Source organism: Empidonax traillii, unplaced genomic scaffold, assembly GCF_003031625.1.
Source record: "Empidonax traillii isolate 1590-97213 ecotype Southwest subspecies unplaced genomic scaffold, ASM303162v1 scaffold1272:size142475, whole genome shotgun sequence".
Classification (NCBI taxonomy): Eukaryota; Metazoa; Chordata; class Aves; order Passeriformes; family Tyrannidae; genus Empidonax; species Empidonax traillii.
The window spans coordinates 49,841-73,912 of NW_020956465.1; the positions used below are offsets into that span (position 1 = coordinate 49,841).

Here is a 24,072-nt window from a genome sequence, read left to right on the forward strand (position 1 = left end):
ACACACAGCCTGGGTTTCTCCTTAAAAAGTGATTTTTTGAATAACCAAACATTGAGAAAGCTCCACTCTTTCATTGGAGCTAATGAGTAATACATGGAATTAAAAAATCTCGGTGCACACCTAGGAACTGAAATTTACCTCTTTTATGCAGGAGCACGCTCCTCACTCTTATTCCAGCCCACTTACACAAGTGCCAATATGTGCTGTCACTGAGCAACTTTTTTACTTTTCTTTCATTTTTTATGGTAAAAGCTTCACTAAGAAATGTTGAGCTTTGGCCAAAACACTCAAAGGTTCAGATTTTGTTGCTAATACAATTTCCCCCCCCTCCACAGAGCAGCACTGGCTGGATGTGCCCATCTCCCCACCTACCTTTGACACTGTTCAGGACAGAGGTGTTGAGGGAGGAGGGGCTCCTGTTGAGTGTCTCCCCCTCCCCTGGTGTGCCAGAGCCCTGCAGTTCTGTTTTCCTGGGCTCCCCTGGGAGGTTCCGCGGCTCCGGCTCCACCTGGAGCGTCAGCGCCTTCCTTTGGAAATGACTTGGATCCCTTTGTACCAAAAAGGCACTTGGGTCAAAATTTTCCCGGGGAAATTTGACGATTTTCTGGGATTTTATCCAGCGGCCGTTTACAAACTGAAACCTTTTCAGGTGAATGATCTGAGGAGAGAAGTTGGAGAAAATGAAAGAAGGACAACTACATCCCAGAGAGGAATTTCAGTGTTTAAAGGGAGTTTTTCCCAAAACATGCACATTTTATCGCTTGCTAATAAATAAACACAGTGACAAAGCTGCATGTGACAACTTGGATTCTGGGATCAAGGTGGTAAAATAGGAAACTGATGTTTTCATGGGGAATTGATGGAAAGGGTTGCTTCAACTCAGTGATCAGCACTGCCTGTTTTGAATAACCAACCGAATTTGAAAAGTAAGAAATGCAGGTGTTCCCCAAGTAAAGGTTATGTTACCAGAAAGCCCATCTGAGCGTGAATTCGGTGCCACAACAGCTCACACCGCACACAAACCACCACCATTTCCTGCCATGGAGCAGCTACAAACGTTCAGCAGGAACTGGGGTTTGCTTTATTTGCTGCACACAGCAAATCAGAGAGACTGTGAGCAGAGCAAACCACCTTCCTCACCACAGGCGGTTCAGGTTTGGCAACAACGTACTGGGGGTTTGCTGCTGTGGAGGAAAACTGCACAAGCTCGTACCAAAATAGGGGGAAGTCTCCAGAGATCCAGCTTTTTGGTGGCCAAACAATGGGTCTTGCACTTGGAGCAGTAGTACATCTCATCCTCCCCCAGCTCCTCCTCGCTGGTGAAGGCTCGCAGACAACTGTCCAGGTTGATGGGCTCGGCCTGCGCCCGCCGGCTCTGCTCGACACTCTCGTGCTCCTCCACGATCTGAGGGGACACAACACTGCATCTGACTTGGAAAGGCACACACACTGCTCAGAGGGAGGCTCTGCCCCCAGCACCGCGCGAGGAACTCCAGGGAGTTGTTCAGAATCGAAGATTAAAACCTGATGTGCCAAGTTCGAGCAGAAAATTTCAGTTCAGTTCTGAAGAGGCAGATACAAAAATAACTCACTGTCCTTGTTCTTGGGCTCTGCTCACAAATTATCCATAAAGCACAACCGCATAGATCCAACTCACAAGTTTGTCCAGTTGTTCTCCATTAACTCAAGCGCAGTCTTTTACCTTTACATAGGTTTTGTTGACTCAGTGGGGTTTACTCACATGCATAACTGTTTATGGTTACAGAAAATTCATCAAATTAACATATTTTGTAATAGATTATGGAGACTAGATCAAAAGCAACTCACAACAGGCAGGTGGTTGCTTAAAAGCCAATCCCTTTAAGAGGTCTAACACCGGCATCAATTTACCCAGAACGTACTGCTCCGTGATCACTGACTCTACACTGAGAGAACACTGACTGCAGGAGCACCAAACAAATCAAAACTCAGGGTTTGTGCTGGGCTCTCACCCGCTCCTGGGAGGTCTGGTAGCGCAGGTGGAGGGCGGTGGGGTCCCAGTCCACGGCTATGTAAGCGTTGCCCACACAGGCTCTGTCCTCCGAGCACTCGATCTTACAGCCCCGGCAGAACCTGCACCACGACACATCGATGAGGGTCTGCCCAACCACTGTCACCTCCTCAGTTCTGCTTCCTGGCTTTTCAATATGCACCCTCCCAGCTCCAGGCCTCGCCCCCGGGGTCAGAGGCGTTTTTATAGAGCAATATTCAGTGTCATTGGCTGTTTTACCACAAAACTTTGAACTGTAACAAGAGAGGAGAAACTGAAGCAGTTGGGGGAACCCAACCACCACCACCACCTGCTGCAGCTGAGCCAGGGAAGGCTCCTTAGTGGAAGGTGTCCCTGCCTTTGCAAGGGGTTGGAACAAGATGAGCTTTAAGGTCCCTCCCATTCCAATCTTATGACCCTCAAAAACTACACTGCTTTGTCTCCTCAAATCATTTACTCCATGATGACCAATTCACGTGATTATTTAGCTGCAAGATACTTTTTTATTTAATGAGTATATGTCTCGATACCTTTCCAGGAGAGGTCTGGAATTTTTGTTCAGGAAAATTCCCAAGCATCCTTCCAAGGTGAATTCCTTATTGCCCACCTTAGTTCTTCCCCTTCAGATGGCACAGGAACTCACAAGGGGAGCTGATTTACATCTAAAGTTTGGGTTTGTATGAACCCCCCAAAATCATCCAAGGATGTGGACACACATGGCTGCACGTACACATACATGGAATATTCTGAGAGGATTTTGATAATCTCACGTCTGTCTCCTAATTTAAAGTTTCTGTGCCAGCTTTCAGCTCTCCAAGTCACAGAAGCTGCACTACAGTGCAAGTCTGCCTTGGGAGAGATGTGGTGAAATTGGATTCTAGATTCTTATTGTTTGACATTACCCCTGAAATCTGAAATGCAGCACGGGGCCATTACCATAAATTACCTTTCTGCTGGAGTGATTCCCTGCTGTAAATCGAAAAAAGGACAATTTACCTGTACCACGGACACCAAGCACAAGAATTTCCATCCTTCTGAACTACCCTGAGGGTGAAGGGATACTGATACCCCATGCTGTCATCACTGAAACAGAAGAGAACACAACATCAAACAGCAGCACTCACTCACTGCCATACCCCCCTTCACTAGGCTTGTGTCTACTTAAACAAAAAACCCTTCAAACTACAATTTTGATTAAATTAAGCTATTAAAACCTGCCTTTACGTGGCCTAAATTTGTCAGATGTGAATAATTATCAATCCCTGGGTTAGAACAAATCAACCCATTTGTGCAAAGCCAACCTTCAAGTGCAGCAGCATTTAACTGCTGCAAAAAGGATTAGAAGGTATTTTTATTATTGCCATCATTATGAGAAATCAAACCTGATGGAGATTAATGCAATTTTAGATCTTGTAGCCAAGTTTAAGGCACTGTGCTGCATCGGGGGGGAGGTGGCAGAGGCTGAGCTGCCCCACTCACCAGTCCTGGGCATGGTTGCTGGCCTCCTGGGGAGGGAGGGGGCTGGCCAGCCTGGACACCTGGATCCACACGGCATCGTACAGGTCCCTTTTCCGGGTGTGCACCGTGCAGGGGACAATGAGGGGCATCCCAAAGAGGCTGGGGCGGTTCTTCTGGGATGAAAGGAAGTACAGCTCTGTCCTCATCTGCGTGTGGGAAAGAAAAGGACTCACAGGGAGAGGTGCATTAACCCACGGCCCCCGTAATTACCTGGATGCTGACCTTGTGACTTATTTCAGGCTCTGGCAATTACAATTAACCGTTAATTCTACTAAAAGCACTCTATTTCCAGTACTAAATACTGGAAATTTTGACCACTGGCTTGACAAATGTTGGTATTTAATGATATCATGGCAATGTTATTTAGGCACTGGACCCCATCAAACACAAACCTTTCAGTCATGTACAGTATTTTATATTTCATGTGATGTATGTGAGGGACGTGCATTCACGCTCCCTCCTCTCAGGAAATACAGACTCATTATCCTATGGACATTTCTGACAGTTTGTTCCCCAGCGTGTGCCCCCCTGCCCTGCCCGAGGCACTGACCATTTTCCTGTGCACTGCAATGATGTAGCCCGTGCAGGGGCTGTCAGCCAGCGAGGCCACGTGGCCGTTGAGGGCCCAGCCGGGCGGGCTGCGCTCGCTCCCACACGGCACCACCGTGCTCGGCATCCCGTTGGGAATGAGGGGCTTGGGAAGGTCCCCGTTCATCAGGATGGTGGGGGCTCCGTTAGCTGAGGGTCCAGTGGAGATGTCTGCAGGGAGACAGTTCAATTCTCAGTTATCCACAGCAAGCAGCCCCCAGCCCGGGATCCCCATCCTCCCGTTCCGGGTGGGATCACAATGGATCACCCACCCACAGCTGCCTCCTGGAGCAGCTCTTGCTCCTTTCCCTTAATCCTCACTCACTACCAGAGGCAAAGTTTTCTCCCCCAATTTCCCAACCCCAGGGCACTGTGCAGTTCAAACAAAGAGGAAAATCAGTGTGTTCTCTCACCTGTCTGCACAGGGCTGGACGCTGATGTGGGGGATCCTGGGATGGGGATCTCAAACGCACACAAGAACCCGCTCACTGACAACCTCACCTTCTGGTTGTCCTGAGGGAAGTTCTTCAATGAAGAAGGGAAAGTCAGTCAGGCATTTCAGTCTTTTATCTGATTCAAACATGCTTTGCTCTTTTGAAAACAGGATATCTGGCAGCTCCTCTCTCCCTCCCATCTGATTTCTTACCCCTTTCCAGAGGAATAAAGGAACCCACCCCCCTGCAGCAACACCTGAGCGTTACTGAGGGTTCTCTAAACACACTGGGAACAGTTTCATTTCAAGCAGTGACAACAAAACATATCTACACATACACTATAGAGAACTAAGCCAGTCATTACTTGTGCCCCCAACACCTTGACAGTGGTGAACTCATCACTTCTAACTTGAGATTTATTGCCTCCAGATGATTCTACGCTTTTCTCCTAAAAATACCATTAGCAATCCATTTTAATTTATTTACAGCAGGCTTACTGTTTAAGAACAAAACAGGAGTTCATGGAGAGATACAGCCAAGCTGACTGTTTAATCATATTTTTAGTTCCATTATGTCACAGTTCTTGTACACAAAACTTAATGTCAAAAAGAAAGAAGTAACAAAAAAAAAAATGATTCATCTTTTTTCTTCTCACCTTTATATTGGAGCTGTGCACCTCTGCAAGCAGAATCTGCTCTGGTTTGAGCCCACAGAGTTCACTTAACTGTTTTTTCAACCCTGTGTACTTTTCATCCATGTTCAATCTCAGGCCATATCGAACAGGAGTGGTACCATCTAATTTAATTACTGTAAAGGGGCAAAGAAACACACTGGTCAGCAAACCAGGGAAATTCAAATGAGAATAATCCATTACCGATCGGAAAATATTTTTTCCCCACTTGAAGTTATGATGTATTTTATTTTCCCAGTCAACTTCCAAGGTCTGCAGAAAACACCAGACAATGTCTCTTTGCACAGGCAGTAGAAAATGGTTTCAAAATTTGGTTCACTTTTTTTATGATCTTTTCTTTTGCCTCTTTTCCAGCAATACAGGGGGGGTCATGACTGTATTTTCCCCCAGCCCTTGTTTTTGCTTCAGGCAGATTTAGGACAACCTCCCCAAGACAGTGAATAGAAGCAAAATTCTCAAAACCTCCATTTTACACATTCCTGTTCCATGTCCCCCAATCAAGGTTGAAAATGTGCCATCTAAGTTCTGTTTTTAAAGGTTTTATCTTAGTCTAACTGCATTGCAATGAAAATCCTTGTACTCACATTAAAATACTAAATAAGTACTAACACAAGAAAATGTGATGTTCTGTAGCTGTTCTACATTTGCAACTTTTATTTTAGCAATGAGAGCTCAGAAGGAGTTAAACACCCCCACTCACCTGTAATTTCTAGGTGCATGTAGCTGTCCATTGGCAAAGGCAAGGATAAAAAATTAAAGGGGTCAAACCTAACACTTATATGGCCACAGGTTTTACATTTCACTTGTGACTTGAGCTGCCCGTGAAATAAATCTACAACAATGGATCTGTTTCTTCTCAGATGGTTTTCCCAGGCCTGCAATGAAGCACAAAAAAATAATAAAAAGTTAGAAACTGAAGGCTGTTCCTTTAATCTCCAAAGTTACACAGGCCCATGGGAGTCAAATTATTTCCACAGAAGCTGTGTAGTAAGTTCTAATAAATAGGAAGTATTTGGTTTCAACATAAGCAAAGTTCTCAACTGACAGAAAAATCGAGGCAGGACATAATTTAAAGTCTTTCTGAGAGGATCATCAGGTACCTTGAAATATTTTAGTGCCATAAGGACAGAAAACCCAGCCCACAAACCCCAACCCAACAATTTCCAGCCCTACCTCTGCTGCCACTTCCCAGTCTGGTCGCCCATCGCTGTCCTTCAGTTCGACGTATGGCTTGTCATGAACTCTGTTCAAATCCTCGTGGAGCCCATCCAGAAGGAAAGCCAGAAGCTCCTGGGAGTCTTGCTGTTGGAAGCCATTAAATCTTGGAGCATATTTTGCTATTGTCCACTGGAAAAGAATGGCAAAGTAATTTCAATCACAAGGCAGAGAGTTGTGACAATAAATCACAATATCGGAGACAAGACACGTGCTGTCGATGGGCACGAATTCAACTGCCCAGAGCTAAAGGGAACCCTTGGCTTTCAGAACAAAAGCTCATTTACAGGCAAATGCAGCATCTTTTGTCCCTAGAAAGGGCTACAAAAGCCATTATTTTATGCCACAGCCTCTGAGCCATATCAGGTCATTCCTCTGACCTCACAGCCACATATTCCACAGAGTTCCTGAGCACTGATGAGCACTGGCCTCTTCCAGGGCATCTGCCCTTGGCACTGCCCCTTCCTGCACCCTTTACAGGCAAGAAAGGAAATTCCCTGATGAGTCTGGAGCAGCAAAGGGGATGTCTGACTGGCCAGGATGTCACTGGTTCAGAGCCAACTTCCAACACATCCAGGTGTCCTTCCCTTTCTCTAGGGGAGACACTCTTTGAGTCTCCAGCCCATTACAGTGCAGGCAACACGAGGAAAAAGCCCACTGAAATCTTTATTCCAGGGATTCCTGTTTTCTCCCAGCACTCCCAGCCCAGACTCACCCTCAGCTTTAGGGGGGCAATGTTCTTCTGGGTCCCACTCCACAGCTCCTGAACCAGATCCCCGTAGCACTTGGCCATGTGGCCTTTCATTCCTATGGGATTTGTCCTAGAAATTCCAAAGTAATTAACACCATATTAAAACGAACACAGTTCAAGCCTGCAGATACACCAGGAAGTGGAAAAGCTTCTTGCTGCCAGAAACAAGAGGTTATATTTTCACGTATCTAATCAGTATCTGCTGCGGAGCTGATAACACTGAAAAGATTTTTTTAAATTTTTAAACTCAGCTTTCAGGACAGGGTGAACAAACGCTCCAGGATCTGAAAATGCCAGGGGTCTCAGACAGATAATTACCTGTTGAGTTCATAGAGATGCCTTCCTGAGATGAAGTAGCGAGTGAGAGGCTGTGTGTTGCTGACACACTGGATGCTGGAGTTCATGAAACACGTGTTCCCCAGATTGCTCAGTCCTGTAGCACCCTTTTCAGTAGGAACTGAGGAAAAAAAAAAAAACCATCATTAGATCAACTGTGCAGATGTGAAAATTCAGAATGCTGGATCAGTAAAGATGTGACCTTTTCACGGCAGCCAATTTAATGTAACCTGCCCCCAATTACAGCAGCACAGATGCAAGAGGTGTTCAAAATATCTGCTCTCTGCTCTGCTTAACAGAAATGGAGGAGTTTTGCTGGGCCTGACCCACCACAGACATCAGCACAACCCAGACAAACTACTTTCAGGTGAGTAATTACGGTACTGAAAATTCTGGATTTGCTCATTAAAATTAATTCCTCACCTTAAAAAGATCCAAGATGATAAACACACCATGGAAAATTTGCCAGGTATCATTGGCTGCTTCTGTACCTGAACATCTACGAATCTATCTGTCTTCACCCTCAACCCACTCACATTTCCAGCATTTCAGTTAATAAAGACCAAGCAGAGCAGCACAAGCATTGAAGACCTGACCCACTGTTAAGAGCACTTGGATTAAACACAATTGTTTCAACATGAAACATTCTTGGACTTCTCTTCCCATCCTGATGGAGTTCCTCTGCTGAAACACTCACCTTTGTGTCTGTCTATTTTACTGCTGTTTGCTATAAAAGACATCTCCTCTGGCCAGCTCATGTCCTTGTTCCGAACTGGAAAGAGATATAAAGAGGGGTTTTTAAAAAAATTTCACTTCTTCCTCAGAGCTTACACAGCTGAAGAGCTTTAATTAAAATTCTCTAAATTTTGAGACTGGAAATCGGTGTACTTTTAGTTATTATTTTTGCTAGTTTTCATCTCCATGTTTCCAATCCTTACTGGAACGCATTCTAGCACTGGCATCACTCCAGCCACGCCAGAACATCTTTAGAAAGCAGCCCTGGGATTGCTTTCCTGCTGGATAGCGAATTTTTTAGTGCTTATTCTAATAATTACAAGGATCCCCCCAGATCTGAACAAATCTGTTCACTCCAGGAGTGATCACCAATATTTTCTGTTGTTGTGAACCAACAACAGATTCGAGTGCATTTCAAAACAAGGAAAAATGACATCTGTGTCAGGATAAAGTGTGAGAAAACAATGTCAACTGTACCACCACCTCCCTCTGTAAACCTCTATTTTCAGTGCATAAACCAAATGGAGGCCCTTTTTATACCTTCTATTACCAAATGCTGCTCATCCTGGATTTTGAGATATTCCAGCCTGTGATCTTCATCATCCAGCAAGGTGAGATAGTTCTGCAGGAGGAAAAAAAAAAAAAGTCCTTCATGTAGTTCTTACTTGTAGCTGGAAAATCCCCTCCAAGCAATGAAATCAGAACAGTGGAGTGCACAAAACCCTCTGGAAAATGAGGAGCGAGAGTCTTCCGACCCGAGCAAGTTAAACTCACTATAATTTTTCTGGGCAGGGGTAGTGAATGGTTTCTAGCAAGGAATAAGATATTTAACAGCTGGAGGGAAGGAGAAGGGCCCCCATTACCTCACTGTTGTAGAGCCAGAGCCTCATGTCCTCCTCCTTGATGCGCAGCCGCTGGGACAGGTACTCGTGGATCTCTTTGATGGTTTGCATGCGGCTGAAGCAGCCAGTGTAAGCCAAGACCCTCTTGAGAGGAGCATTGGGAGAAGGGACATTCCCTGGATTCACAATCAGGAGAGAAAGGGGAGAAGATGATCCATCCCACTGCCGTGGCCCACAGGCCAAGTGCGATGAGAGCGCTAACAACTCACACGCTGCATTTACCATCAGTGCCAAAAACACCAGACAGTTCTACTGCTTGTATTTATGGATAAAATAAACTGCAAAACCAGTTGTTCCTGACCCTTTGGGGACAGAAAACTCGCTATCAACAAAGCAGATAAATTATCTGCCTTCGTATCAAACCCCATTAGAAAATGGCTCCCCTGAGAGTCTCACAGGAAACAAATCATTTCAGGGGAGTTTTACTGTTCCTTTTGTCTCTTAAAGACACAGAATCAGAGGAAAAGGTAAAAATCAAAATAAAGGACTTCAAATTTTCCTGAGGATTTTGTTTCAGAGAGAACACTGTAAATAAAAAAGATAAGGTCAAAAAAAGTCAGTCTGAGTATTCTGGGGAGCAGCAAGACTTTGCTGCAGCTCTTCTGTGGAGATAAAGGCTGCTCTGTGCAGATGGAATCAGCCTGCAATTCACAACAAAAATATTCCTAATGGCTAAATTCCTCAAAACACATTCTGTGGTGGCACCCAGGGTTTTCACCCAAATCTCTCGACAAGCTCATGTTTGCAACACAAATTAATTCCATCACCAGCCAAGATCGTTGCTCTTTACAATGTGAGCTCATCTTTAAATAAAACATTTGCACAAGAGATGAGACCGACTTGAGATTCAATTTTTTGGAGCTGTTTTAGTTCAAACTTTGGAGGTTCCCCACAGAGACAGCCCTGTAACAAAGTCATGAAAAGCTTTTATTGTCCAGCCAAACCCAAACTGGGCAACTGCAGTGCTTAAGTGACCTGAGGAGTGACATCATTCTACTTTCACTGTAAGAAGATGAAAATAAAAGGAACAGCACCACGTGAAAAGATGCAACATTATATTATTCCATGCAATTGGACAAGAGAGGAAACTCTACTGTAATCATAAGTCAGCAAAGCACCAGTCTTGCTTCAGTATACCAAGCAGAGTACTCATTTTGTCCAAAGAAAACAAACCAGCATTTTCTGAGATTTAGGGATCAGAGGATTAGTTGTAAGATTACAGCAAGAAAGCATATTTGAGAACTCAACAAGATTAATAACTGATTGGATGATTGAATTAGTGCAGTGCAAAATAATTCCAAATCATGATGAAATTTGGCAGAAATCTCTTTATTTGAATTTGGGCGTTTGAGGAGGTCCAAAGGCAGCGGATTCCATCGGATTAGGTCAGGTGGGAAAGGTGAATTTGGGAGCAGGCAGTTTCTGGGGTGGAACTCCATCACACAGGCAGCTGCTGGGCTACACCTGAGGTTTAGATTCCATCAGAGCAGGGAGAAATGGAGCACCTGCAGGAGGGTTTTCAACACCAGCAAGGCTAAAGGACTGATTTTTCAGTAGCCAGGTGAGCCCATTCCTGGACAGCTGGCACTGGGGATGCCAATGTGTGTCTGGGAATGTGAACACCAGGGATTCCTTCAAACCTCCCGTGCCAGGCGGGAAAACTGGGAACTGGGGACAAACCCTGCGGCACCTCCCAGCTGAAACCTAAATCACAATCTAAACATGATTCTTGCACAGTTTTCTGGTGAGCACTGCCACCACAATCATGGCAAACACATTTTAGCTGGATGTTTACACTTTCTATTGAATTGCCTTTCTGAACCACGACAAATAATAACCTTCATATTCCATTAATGCAACTGCTTTCTAAAGAGCATTAAATAATTTGGGGCATCGAAGCCCAGCTGCCCAAGCAGCTCAGAAGCAGCTGAGTGAACATCAGTTTAATTCACTGTACTCTGACACACACACACACACACCCCCAGCCCGGGGCAGAGGCACCTGTTCCACGGCTACAAAAACCCAAACAGGACTGGCCAGCTCTGCCCTTCCATCAGCTCAGTTCCTGCAGTGCTCATTTCTCCCTCTCAGCTTACAGTAAACCATGCAAATCATCCTCCCTGCCACGGCTCCCTGTGCCTGTTCCTGCAGGAGAGGGCAGGGGACGCCTCCGGATGGTCACTGTGATCAGCTGGAGCACAAGCACAGTGCCAGGAAGCTCCTGCAGCTCAGAAACTGCACATTCTTGCTGCATTCTTAAGTTACCTCTGGGTAAGTGCTGAGGGAACATTCTGAGGCTCATCATACCCATATTGACCCAGATGTTGGACTGCTGGGTGCGGGTGGCCGGCTGCTGCCGCAGGAACAGCAGGTACCGCGGGAACAGCTCCAGCTCCGCCACGTTGGTCTTGCTGTTCTTGATCACCTGGACAGGGGAGAACACAGAGACACCCGGGTTGGGAAGCCCAAGCAGGGATTAGGGAAAACAAACTGGTTTAGTGGCAGGTGGGAAATCTTCTGAACTTCTCACGTGGGCGAATATCCCCGGGAGTGACAGTTTGCTGATTGCTAAGCACTTTTTGGGGCTTATTAAGCTGCAGGTTGTCAGGAGCAAACTCCTTAGTTAGTGGAGCATGGCTGTCTGCACCACACCACGGAAAGAACATTTTTATAATTCCTGAAATATCTGTGAATCTACAACGAAGCTCATTAATTCCACTTCCATCTGAAAGTCTCACAGCTGTTGAAAAAGCTGACATGTGCTGCACAAGACATTTGTTTTCGCACTTTTTGAACTACAGGATTGAATTAAAACCTTCATGTTGTAAGACCAGACTAAAACTTGCTTTTGTTACATTCTGGTATGTCGACAGAAAAGGCTGAAATTGCCCCAAGACAAGTTTTGAAGCTTTTCACTCACCATTTCTACCGGGGTTTTGCTACCTAGATGTGCCCAAACACAGACACCCGTAAATAGGAGGAACGTTCACTGCTTTTGTGACCACGTGAAGCAGAAAACACCCACTTCATTTGTGAGAAGCGATGTAACCCACTGAAGTGCCACAGCACTAAACTTCAGCTACAACAGGAACGACAGTGATGACATTTTCTGAGCAGAAAGCACATTAGTTTGTGTATAAAGTGATGTGGCCTTTTCTGGATCATGAAAGGTGTTTGTTTCCATGGAGAACGTGTGGGAGGAGGTAACACAAGCCAGTGATTTTTCACTGTAAAATAATTGCCAGTACTGGAGCCAAGAGAGAGAATCGTCAACAATCACACAGCTGATTCTCTCCCGTCTGTGACACTGGATGTTTGTGACACCAACCACCTCATCTCTGCTGCCACCACCAAGAAAAGCCCTTCACTGGCTTTTTGAAGTGCAGCTGCTACAAGAGACTGCCTGACAGAGAACAAAACCAGCCAGCCTCTGGAACGAAGGTATCCACAGAAATCCAAGTTTCTCCTCTTTGTAGGAGAACAAACTGCAGCTCTGAAGTGCTGCTGAGCAGCCCCTGTGCCAGAGAACAGGCTCTGCCTGTTCCCTTCCCCAGGCTCACCTCCTGCCATCTGCTCTGGAGCTCCTCACCCAGTTCTGCTCATTGTCTTTCTGTGACAGGCAATCTGAAGGAGCAATTGTTACCTTCCCCCACTTGATGGAATCGTCAGGGAGAAGGGCAGGGGCTTTCAGAGCTGCAGGTGGCCCGGTTTTCATTTCAGAGGGTTTGCAGACCAGCTGAAAATTTATCTGGGCTGCTCAAGATGAGTGTTTTGATGCCAAGCCTTTTAAACCTGATCTCAGGTTCACCTCTGTCTGCTTTAGCCATCACCACCAGTTGAGCAGCACCCCTGTCCTGCTGCAGCACCTCCTGGGGGTTGTGCTGCATCATCATCAAACCTCCTGCTGAACATCCACAATTTCCTATCCACGTCCATTTTAGAGATTGGTTTTTCCCAGCTCGCTCTTCCAGACTCTCCATTTAGGATGGGTGGGAGGTGACTGGGACAGGTTACCTTGAGCCCCTGGCAGGGGTTTGGGTAAATGAGGTGGTTGGTGTTATCTCAGTGGTTGTGGCAATTCAAGTGTGTAAAACCCCCACTTACCGGCCTGGGCAGGGACAGATTTGCTCCATACCAGTGGTAAAGTGCTCTCCAAACTGGCTCTGGTACCATCACATAGTCCTTGCCTTCAACCAGCTGTGGAGATCTCTTTAATCTCCCACCCTCCATTGTTAGTGATGCAGCCTTGCAAAAAGAAAAAAAAAAAAAAAAAGGGGGGGCTTTATCACATCTCAAATGGAAAAATCAGTTTACAGCCACAATGATTTTAGTTCATGAACACAGAACGCTCTTTAATTATTAAAAAACCTTCTAAGTAGCAATTAGCAACTGCTTTTCACGCTGAAAGATGGTATTTAAATGTAACTATTAACACGCAAGTTTCATTATTTACTATTTCTCTAAAAGCCTGTCCGGTATAAAATGCACGATGTGTTTGTCTCTCGTGTCCCCTGCTCTGACAATTTTGGACAGAGAAATCCAATCCCTGCTCATCACTGATGGTGCAGGTCTGTGTTTCACCTTTAATTTACACTGCAAAACCTGTCAGTTTTACTATTTAGTTAACTACTTCCTGTTGTTACGAACAGCAATAAACTCATATTCAGATGGAAAATACCAAAGTGCTTCATTATCAGAATATTTGACATTGAATGCTGCAAGCTTTGTTTCCATAAACACCTTACCCTCTGTAAGAACATTTCGAATGTTTCTTCCCTCACAACACACAAAATTAGCCTTAGGAGTAGAACACAACTTTCCCCCCCTCTTAAAATAAAGAGTAAAAAAGCCAAATTTTGTTGTGTAATTCGGAATTAAGACACGAGCTGACAAAACAAGCAGAAAGCTGTGATGTCAGCGAGGTAAAACCACGCTGTTCCCCCACTGCCATTTACCTTCACTGGCTCCTGCGTCACCAGGGGCTGGTTGTCGATGGCTCCAGGTTTCTGAGGGTTGAGCTGCAGCAGAGCACTCCCGCTGGGGCCCAGCACACACTGGTTGTTGTTGTCTGAAGTGTTGTGCTGCCTGGCAAAGCCCTCCGAGCTGGGGTAGAGGGAGTCTGGGACAAGGAAAATGGCATTGGTGACTCCAGAGCACAGAAAGCAACGAGTTACACTCGTTTTTTTCAGTTGTTATAAAAAAACAAAAAGGTTGTTCAAGTTGGCTGCCCTTTCACTCTGCAGTTAAACATGCAACTCCTCCCAGCCACACAGGCGTAAATGGATTATCTCTCACAAGAGGTGAAGAAGTGGAGAGATGAGCTCCAAATATCACAGCTTTCAAACTAAGGAGGTTTTTGTGTGAGCATTTGCTCATTGTCTGGGTGTTTGAGTATCTAACTCCAGGACATCTTACATATAAAACTGAATATACATGCAATAATGCCTTATTCACTTTTCCTTGAAAAGGCAAACGTTTTTATCCTGATAGAACCTGCTCTGGTCATGCAGAACACTAAAACTAAATTTTAATTAAAAAAAAAAAAGAGATCCTTTAAGCTAAAACTTGTCTCTCTTCTTGCCCTTTCCTTTATTTTCCCCCAAACCCCATCCCCAAAATTATCAGAGTAACTGATCTGACTTAAATTGAATTTATGACTTTCAAATACCAGATGCAACATCCAGCTTGTCTTACAAGAAGACAAAAAATAAATCTCCAGTTCCCACAAGACCTCATCGAAACCCATCACTAAAATCTCCTCTTTCACAGAGATGGCTTTAGGATCTGCACAAACTCATTCCAATTGAAATCCCATGCCCTGTAGAACTATAACTAATGGTGGGGTTTTTTGCTGCTTTTTTTTTCCTCTTTTGGGCGTGTGAGATCATCTCATCGCACGGCAGAGGATAAACCAGCCAGGCACTTAAAGTGAGGAAAATCCACTCAGAAAACAAACGGTAAGACAAAAAAAAAAAAACCTTAAAAATAATTCTGGACACTAATTATAACAGATGAACTGCTGTTCAAACAGGACTAACCCATCCTAATGATCCTACAAGTGCTGCAAAATCCAAACTGTGTTATGGTTTTGGTCGGAGGGGTCCATGCAGGGTGGAGTTGTTTTTTTTTTCAAGAGCTGCTGTAAATTAAAGCTCCAAGGAAATAAGGTGCTTACTGCTGCTGGTGGACTCTGAGGCTTCTGAGGCAGTAGAAATATTATCTGAAAACTTTTCTTCTGTTGCACTGCAGTAATTAAGACCTCCCACTTTGTCTTCTCCCTGTTCTGAGGGATTGGCTGGAGCAGCTAGGAGGGAATTCTTACCTCCACTCAGGACAGATGAAGGTTCTATCACAACAGGGTTTGCATCCTGAAATGGGGAGAAAAGTGAATTATCAGCCATTAGCAAAGACACATCAGCGAGACCAAGCACCAAAATTCACTTGGCACGTCACAAGCTTTACTCCAAATATTTTCCCCACCTACCAATGAAAGCTCTGCAGAAATAACCAGCCAGGATTGTCAAATGAATGGAATAAACCCTTCTGCCCAACGTAAAAATTGGGAAATGCCAGAATTTTCTCTGTCTCCATACACAAAAATCCGACCATTTTAGGCAGCTCTAATTACGGACTATAAATATTTGAAGATCTGTCCCTGCTGAATTTCATAGGGTTAAAGGAGAACAGCAAGCACAAGAACAAAAAAAAACCCCACATTCTTTCCCCAAACCTGCAGCATTTTCACAGCAATTGTGAGTTAAAATGGCCTTGTGCCACCAGGCAAGGGATTAGGGGTGAAATCCTTGGCACATCTGAGCACTTGCACCAGGACAAGGATCAAATTACCTGCTATTTCTGGCATTTAAGGCATCATTTGTCCAATTCATTGTGCCCAAAGAATAACTGTCCTTCCATGGTTAGTTAACACACACACACTGCAGCTTTCTGGGTCCTTTCACTTATTTGTTTTTATGAAACTAATCAAATACTCATAGGATTACTTGTGACGACATAAAACTCTTTTGAGAAGTTTACTTCCCTTGTTTAGGGACATTTATCTCCACCTCAGTTAAATTTTCTTAAATTTAATTCCAGTAAATACTCTTTCTTTCATAAAATTCACAGTGATGCTTTAACTTGAACATTCTGGAGGGTATTAAAGAGCACCTTTAGGTAGGATTCCTTTGATCACTGGGCTACTTTTCACGTTCCCTCCAAACCAAATTACAGCAATTCCCTCCTGATTTTGCCCAGAAGATGCCCAGTGTGTATTTGTCCCAACCAAAGCAAATTTTTATCAAATCCAAATCATCAGCAAATGGATCAGAAGGCTTGAGGGAAGTTCTGAGATGCAGGAATGAGGGAAGCTTAATGAGATGCCAGTGCAGGTACCAATGATTCAGCAGCACAATTATCTGCCCCCCAGAGGCAGGAGATGCTGAATTCCAGGAGTTGTTGGTTAAGCAGTTCTTTGCTCCGCAGTCTATTTTCCATCAACACATTCCCCAACGCTAAGATATCGCTTATTCAGTGTAGATTATTAGAATTATACTTACATATTTGACATATTCTTTCCACTGGTGCCACCAGGGCATAGCAATGAGAAACCAGTTGTGCCCTGGCTGGAGGCCGTACCTGCTCTCTCTTTCCAACCAGCCCCTGCACACAGAGAACAGGAATTGTCAGCTGACACAGGGCGCTTACAGTGCTTTTGGAAACAGTAAAAGCTGATTGTTGAAACGCTGGAGACAGTGAGCAAACACACACCTGATGATCTGTCCCTCCTCCTCGGGGGTGGCAGGTCGCAGCCCCAGCACGATGTGACACACCTGCAAAAAGGGAAAGCCACTCCTGCTAAGAACCACACAGGAGACAAAAGCAAAGACCAACTCCAGGGGGATTCACAGCATTTGTTAAAATTATGCAGCAAAATGAGCACTGAAATAAATCAAGAAGTGTTTTGAGCTATGAGGTTCACAACCTGTTGCTACTGCGAACACGAAGATGCCAAAAATGTCAAATGCCCCAAGAGGTGAAATTGTCATTATTTAGTTTATTTATAAATTCTATTGTTATTATATCTATCATTGCTTGTACAGTTTATTCTATATTGTAGTATTTAGTTTATTTATATAATTTTCATTGTTTCCAGGTCTGAAAGATCCCAGGACTGACAGGATCAGACACACAAGTGAAGGTGTCTGTATGTTCTGGAGAGGGGGAATGAGGAATTGGGAGAACAGAAGCTGTTGGAAGAGGACAAACTAAAGGTTAAAACAAAATGGAAAGGGGGAAAATGGGGAGCAGTGGTTATATCTAGGACTTTTTAGTTTTGAACCAAACACAGGAGCAAAAGCACCATCTCCTGGGTGGGGTTTTATTCCCAGGACAAGGCAGTGCCAGTTTTGCTCCTCATACCATGATTTACAGCCTGATGTCTCTCCTGAGGCCATCAATTTGCATCTGATCTAGAGATTTCTCCATGAAATCCCTAATTTCAATTCCTAGTGCAGTGAGAGAGACCATTTCAGGTTCTGAGTGAAGCAAAGGTCGGGAGCTGGGGGGAAGCAACAGCTTTTCCAGGCCCCCCAACACAGCTGGTTCTGCTGTTTGCTTCCAAATTCATCCAACCCTGAGCTCATAGGAGATTCTCCACACAAACCAACCCCTCTGCAAACAAAGCAATTTGTTGACAAGCTTTCCAAGATGCTGCACTCAGAATATTTGGCTTTTGTCTGCAGCTCAAACTCCCAGACCGATCAATGGCAGGCTCTGCCCTGCGCCCCACGTGATACAGCTGTCAAAAATTAAAAATTAACATTCAAATCTGAAATCAAAATACAGCAACCGTGCCAGGAACAAAAGGAAATATTGTAAATGAGGCTCCCACCGAGCAGTGGGTAACGCTGGGGATGGGTAATCAGCACCAGGACAGATTTATTACAGGCTCCTTCATTCTCTGTCAATAAGGCAGAGATATTTGTTAGTTCATCAATAGTAAGTTATGATGGGATATTTCAGGCTAGACAGGTCAAAAATGAAGGCAGCCCTTCTTGAGGAGGTTGCAATGTAAGCAAAACCTGATGCAATCAGAGAGAAAAAGAACCTGAAGAACTTTCTGGTGTTATTTTTTCCATCTGTGGCCTCAGAATACTCTCCCTCTGTTCAACAGCCCTGAAGTTCTTGGCAAAATGTCATTCAAAATGCAATTTATAAAGCAGTCCTGGGTCACAAGCAGGAGAATCACCATGTGCTAATCAGGTAGCTTTTCATCATTACTTTAAAAAAAAACCAAACCAAACCAAACCACACAGTTTCTCTCTGATTAAGTATTTTTCTGCTATCATCTGACCCTGTTACTGCTTAAGATCCACTGGGAAGATGGGAATGAAGCCCACTGGTTCTCCTTGGCCTTCCCTGGAAGAACCAAGACTGTCAAACGGGGCTGGAGGTGACCACTAAATTAGGATTATTATTATTTAAACTCCCAAGTATCAACCTCTACAGACAACAGGCAAGGAGCAAACCGCAGTGCATGAAAATACTCTTTGGGTTTGTTTTTTTTTTTTTTTTCCCTGCACAAAGTGAGCCAGAGCTAAAATATGGCTGTTAAGGATTTAGAGAAATCCAATTCAAGCTCAATTAAAACCAAATTCAGCACATACTTAATCCTCAGCTGCTGCAACGGAGCAGTGATATGATATCACAGCTTTCAAGGGCTGCTTCATTAAGGAAGCAGCGAGAGGCACCTCAGAGGGCCTGAACAGAAAATGCAAAGGGAAACTGGTTGCAAAATACAAAGGGAAGGAGTGAGAGATTTTTCTCCTTCCCTGTGTGGCTTTCTTGGCAAAAGATTTGCCTCAAAACCCCTCTGAAAAGCCAGCCCTGGTCTGACGGAAAATCCACCTGCTGATGCACTTGGAATTTGGGTGTCTGAACAGTACCCCAGGTTCACTCTAACAATCTCCATCCCCTGAAAGGAACAACAATCAAGCAGAGAATCATCTGTCAGGGCAACTCAACTGCAAACCAACCCACATCCCCTCCTGCCCGAGCTCTGAGTGCTGACACAAGAGCTGAGGCTGCACCTTGTGGCCGTGCACAGAGCTCAGGACTTCATCACCACGGGTTCCAGGCTGAAATTTCCTGTAAACATACCTGAAAGAGCAGATTTAAAAACTCATTGGCAAGCGCACTCTTCACACTCCAGATCTGGTAGTCCTCCAGGGTGAGGTGTCCGAGCTGGAGGGAAGGGGAAGGAAAAACCATCAAAACATTAAGTTCTAGTAAAGTGCTCGTTAAACAAGACTTTCATCACGCAAGTTTGATAAAAACCAGCATCTACCACACTTTGACAGTAAAATCTGATCCAATGGAAGAAGAAAAATCCAGTTTTAGCATAAGAAACACAACCCAGAGAACCCAAAAGCTTGGAGAGGAGAGGATGAGCTGTGCTCAGTGTGCAACCTCTGCTCCATCCCTCAGATTTCACATTCACCCCCTGCCTCCATTCAGACCCCACCATCTTCCTCTGTGGGTTGGGAAAAACCAGCTTGGATCGTCCAGTCCTTATGATCTCACCCAGGAACACAAGGCCCATTAATTGATCTGTTAATCACCTGCCCAGTCAGAGCAGTGAAACACTGAGCGGTGTCACTCCCGATTTCCGACCGTTCAGGGCTGGGATCCATCTGATTTTTTAGATGGCAATATAATCCATAGCCAATTTTCCAGCAGTGGCAGTTCCTCTGCCTCCTCTTACAGCCCATTCTCCCCACAGTTCACCCAGGTCAGAGCTAACACACGAAGAGAGGTTAAATAATTGATGTAATCACTGCACCATCAGCTCTTTCCAGCACTACATTGATGATGCAACTACGAAAGATATTCTGAAGACTTAAGTCATTTTTTTTTAACTCTTTGTGGAATCAAGACTGCTGGGCACTTGCTTATGAAGCACCTTTTGAAAAAAAAGTAAATAATAAAAACCTCAAAGGCTGAGAGAGAGAGAAGCCACATATTCCACTGCTTTGGCAATTAAAGAATTGCAACAAAATATCTGTCCGCCCCTTTGTTGGAGCCCAAGCAAGCAAAACAACCATTCAAACAAGTAATTAAGCATTTCTAGGCATTCTTTATAGTTTTTCATAAATTATTTATAGTTTCCAGACACTTTTCCCAATTAGTGGAGCAAAGGATGAAATAATGGAAGCAACTTTCCCTCTGTTGTTCAAGGGTGATAACTCCAAATCTCCTCTCTCCCGAAAAGCAAGGACATAATTACAGATTTCCACCCAGCTCACTATAAAGCACAACCTAAACTAAACCCACTTTTTGTTGTGTGTCATGACAGATCCCCCCATAGTTTCACAGAGGCACAGGAGGATAATGTGCCTTTACACAGCATAAAATAAGAAATTAAACTTCTGCTCTCTTTTTCGCATGATCATTTTTAACGTGAACCAAAAGAGCAGTTTCTCCAGAACTAAAGCCAAGCAGCAGATTTAAAGCTGGTGTTAGTGATGCACAGCAAAGCCCTGCAAACAGTGCAGGCCTCAAAGTAATTTGATCTGGGTATGTATTTTTGGGTGAGTTTCATATATATAAAAGTGGCTTCTGAAATTCAAACCTTTCACTGAACATCAGGGTAAATTTGAATGGAAAAGTGACATTTCTTGAAAGAGAATCTTTTATTGACCCATCTCTGCTCTGAAGGAAGGTTTTCCTTCCTTGTAAGTAAACTGAAGGTAGAGGGGTGTAAAAGTGACAAGGAAAGAACAGCAAATTCCTACCTTTGTGTTGTCGTGGGTGTGCAAAATATCTTCCACGATTTCAGACAAACTCATGTCCAGCTCCTTAAACACAAGGATCAGAAAACAGAGTTAAAAGTCTCCCAGCACTCCCTGGAGCTGAACTCACAATAAGAATGTCACTGGAAGGGTTGTTGGTGATTCAGAAGCGAGTGTTTCCCTGGCTGAGGTTTCTTTACAGGAGGGAACAGGTATATTTATTTACAGGTAAATAATGACCCTGTGCTGCTCTGGGCAGGGCAAAGCTGGGGCACCCCCAGCTGCCTACGTTGCTCCCAGCAGCTGGCAGGGCAGCCTGTGTTCCACTGAGCCCTGTCCAGTGCTCACAGCCCAGCTGTGGAAGGGTGGCTTTAAGGAGCAGCAGGAACAAGAGCCCCAAACACAACTCACGGGTATTTTATCCGTCCGATTGTCCTTCCACACCTCCAGCAGCGCCACCACCATGTCCCTCAGCTCCGTGCGAGACAACACCCCGTCCCTGTCCACGTCAAACACCTTGAAGCAAACTGAGAGAGGGGGAAATGACTTTTCTGGGGGGAGCCACTCCACAACTCCCTTCTCCTGCCTCTCGCAGAGCCCCGAGCAGCTGGTTCGGCGCCGGCAGCTGTGACGAGGCAGGACCCGCGTGTGTGGTGGGGAGGAAACGGAGCAGCTGTGTTTAATAAACTGCAATCCACATTCCTGCCATCCTCTGCTGTGCTCTCCGAGGTGACAGAGCAGGGAACACATGTGCGGCCAGAAATTTCCAGGGAAGCGGTGGCTTTTAAGTTGCAGCAAAACGGCTTTGGGAAAGGAGGGGAAGAAAAGTGTCTCGAAACACAAGGAGCTTGCAGGGAGCCAGCTGAGGACCGGGCAGGGAGAAGCCACAACGTGCTATTTAGCACAAGACAATCAAATAGGACATCTGGTTTATATTGTATTTAATGAGCAGGTAAGTGTTTTGCACTTTCTGTACTGAGATACCCACTCAATGCAGAACACTGCAAAAGGACTTCTGAAATATGGGTTTTTTTCCCAGTTTGGTAATTTATAGGAAACTACTGGTAAGTTATAAAATACACAAAATCAGGTTTAATCATCCTTTATAAAAAGAGAACTAGATCTTTAAAATTCCTGCAATTTTTTAACTGCCAGAGTCTGTCACCTTTCCCAGACACTCATTTGTCCGGTGGGGGGAAAAAAAAAACCCTCTCAAAATGCGAAAACAACTAAACCTCAAACTGAAAAACTCCTCTGAAAATGAACAGTTAAACGTTTTGCATACTTACACTTCTGTCTTTCTGCCAAGGGTCCCCTGCAACATGCTGAGAGCCCACAGGAAATTTCTTTAAAATCTATGTGATTGTCTCGGTTTTCATCAAAAGCATTAAACAAACCTGCAAACCACAAAAGCATCTCCTGTTACAGCACCTGACAGTCCCATCAGCACCTCCAGGAGGGGTTAGTGGGTAACATGGGCAAGGAGAGGTACAAACACTCCTCATTTATTCTTATTAAGTGCAATAAAGACAATTAAGCAGCACCAAGACCGTTCCAAGGTGAACTGGATCGCTCGTGGCCGCGTGGTCAAGCCAGGGGTGGGGAGGGAATCAGGAATTCTGATTTACAGGGAACATCTGAACCAGGATGGTCAGGACAGGCCTTTCCCCAGAAGCTAAGGGACAAAACAGCCTCAGATGCCAATGCCTTCACTTTTCCCATGTGCCCGACAGAAATTCTGATGGAAATCACGGAACTTCACTGCAAATTTGGTCCTCGGGAGTTTTAGTTACCAGACTTCAAAGGATTTATCAGTTCCATTCGTTCAGCACTTACAACCTTTTTTATCCCATATTTTTTATAAGCAACAGTAACTCCACAGAAGCCCTAGAATGACCAGAAACCATTCAAGCTTCCCCACAGCAGCTGTGTAAATTTACATCACTGGGTAGATAAAACACACTTAGGAACAAAAGGATACGGGGATAAATCCCTGTGGAACTGGACATAAGTTCTGATTTTTTAACAGTTTGCATCCACTGCAGATGAATTTCCCGTTTTCTGCTTACTTGTCAGTAAAGCCAAGCATTTGGTGACAAAAAAATTGCCCCTCCCGGCCTGCAGATAAAAACCTGGGGGCAAGGGGAACGTTCCTGAACGTCCTGGTGTGGTGCAGCAAACGGCAATTGCACAACTGCAACCTCCAGCTCTTCCCAGAGTGGCTTCAACTGGACAGACCAGTTTGGTTATTAATATAAATAACAGCAGACAAACCTCCTGACTGAGTGTCCTGAATTAAATCTTCCCCAAGTTACCCTGTTGGGGAAGGGACTCTTGTTCAGGGGCAGCGGTTCCAGAATCTTAAGGAACCCGATGAAAAATTTTAAGCAGCTAAAGGGGCAACTTACACATCAATTTTGACACCTAAAATCCTGACAGCTCCTAAGAATGGAACACACAGAAGCATCACCTCCCTTATCATTCCAGATTCCCCAACAAATCGTTTCTCAGGCCTCGTTTCCCACTTCCAAACACTCAGAGCCCAATGGAATGACGGTGTCACTGGAGCCTGAAAGCCATTCCAGAACAGGCCTGGGGTGACATCTGTCAGTGTTTGTGTCCCCTCAGCAGCTGCCCCTCCTCCCTCTCCTGATCCCATCCATACCTTCACTCAGAGAGGGGTGAATCGGAGGGGAAACCAAGGGGGCAAACGTTTCCAGGTCAAAGCGTCCCGTCCTGGACTGAGCCTTGAGCAGCCAGTAGCGCTTCTCCAGGTCGATGATGTCGGACTCTTCCACTGCCCAACCAACAGAAAGAAATCAGATTTTAACTTCTTCATCTACAGAACTTTCTTACCAGCAACAAGCTCAGCATCAGTAACACCACCACAAGTGTTTAGAGGTACAGAAATGAGCTTTTTCCCACTGCTAAAGGTTCCTGCAGCCTCTTTGTTTTCACCTGTTTCTCCTTGGTGAATTGGACAGGCAGTTTAGAAGTGCAATATCTGATTTTCCCAAAGTATCCAGTATTTAAACCCTTGAAAAACAAGAGTAAAGTAGCACTTTTAAAAAAAATCTCAGACCT

General features: G+C 44.7%; 1 protein-coding gene across 3 annotated transcripts in view; it reads right to left on the reverse strand.

Annotated features, from left to right (window-relative positions):
• Window positions 1-24,072, reverse strand: part of USP32 (ubiquitin specific peptidase 32) — a 57,976-nt gene that overhangs the window by 1,537 nt on the left and 32,367 nt on the right. The window contains exons 6-31 of one of the 3 annotated variants that reach the window (XM_027906290.1): window positions 23,654-23,785; window positions 22,278-22,385; window positions 21,400-21,515; window positions 20,992-21,054; window positions 19,358-19,441; window positions 16,967-17,028; window positions 16,756-16,858; window positions 15,522-15,567; window positions 14,155-14,318; window positions 13,304-13,444; window positions 11,465-11,624; window positions 9,161-9,315; window positions 8,838-8,919; window positions 8,260-8,334; window positions 7,545-7,683; window positions 7,191-7,296; window positions 6,434-6,607; window positions 5,961-6,135; window positions 5,225-5,376; window positions 4,549-4,660; window positions 4,098-4,306; window positions 3,509-3,693; window positions 3,026-3,112; window positions 1,992-2,112; window positions 1,214-1,405; window positions 373-658 (exon numbers count right to left, since the gene is read on the reverse strand). In XM_027906290.1, the coding sequence (XP_027762091.1) occupies window positions 373-658; window positions 1,214-1,405; window positions 1,992-2,112; window positions 3,026-3,112; window positions 3,509-3,693; window positions 4,098-4,306; window positions 4,549-4,660; window positions 5,225-5,376; window positions 5,961-6,135; window positions 6,434-6,607; window positions 7,191-7,296; window positions 7,545-7,683; window positions 8,260-8,334; window positions 8,838-8,919; window positions 9,161-9,315; window positions 11,465-11,624; window positions 13,304-13,444; window positions 14,155-14,318; window positions 15,522-15,567; window positions 16,756-16,858; window positions 16,967-17,028; window positions 19,358-19,441; window positions 20,992-21,054; window positions 21,400-21,515; window positions 22,278-22,385; window positions 23,654-23,785 (3,429 nt within the window). Of the gene's footprint in view, window positions 1-372; window positions 659-1,213; window positions 1,406-1,991; window positions 2,113-3,025; window positions 3,113-3,508; window positions 3,694-4,097; window positions 4,307-4,548; window positions 4,661-5,224; window positions 5,377-5,960; window positions 6,136-6,433; window positions 6,608-7,190; window positions 7,297-7,544; window positions 7,684-8,259; window positions 8,335-8,837; window positions 8,920-9,160; window positions 9,316-11,464; window positions 11,625-13,303; window positions 13,445-14,154; window positions 14,319-15,374; window positions 15,568-16,755; window positions 16,859-16,966; window positions 17,029-19,357; window positions 19,442-20,991; window positions 21,055-21,399; window positions 21,516-22,277; window positions 22,386-23,653; window positions 23,786-24,072 lie in introns of all 3 variants that reach the window. The other 2 variants (XM_027906289.1, XM_027906288.1) reach the window with 2 other exon arrangements.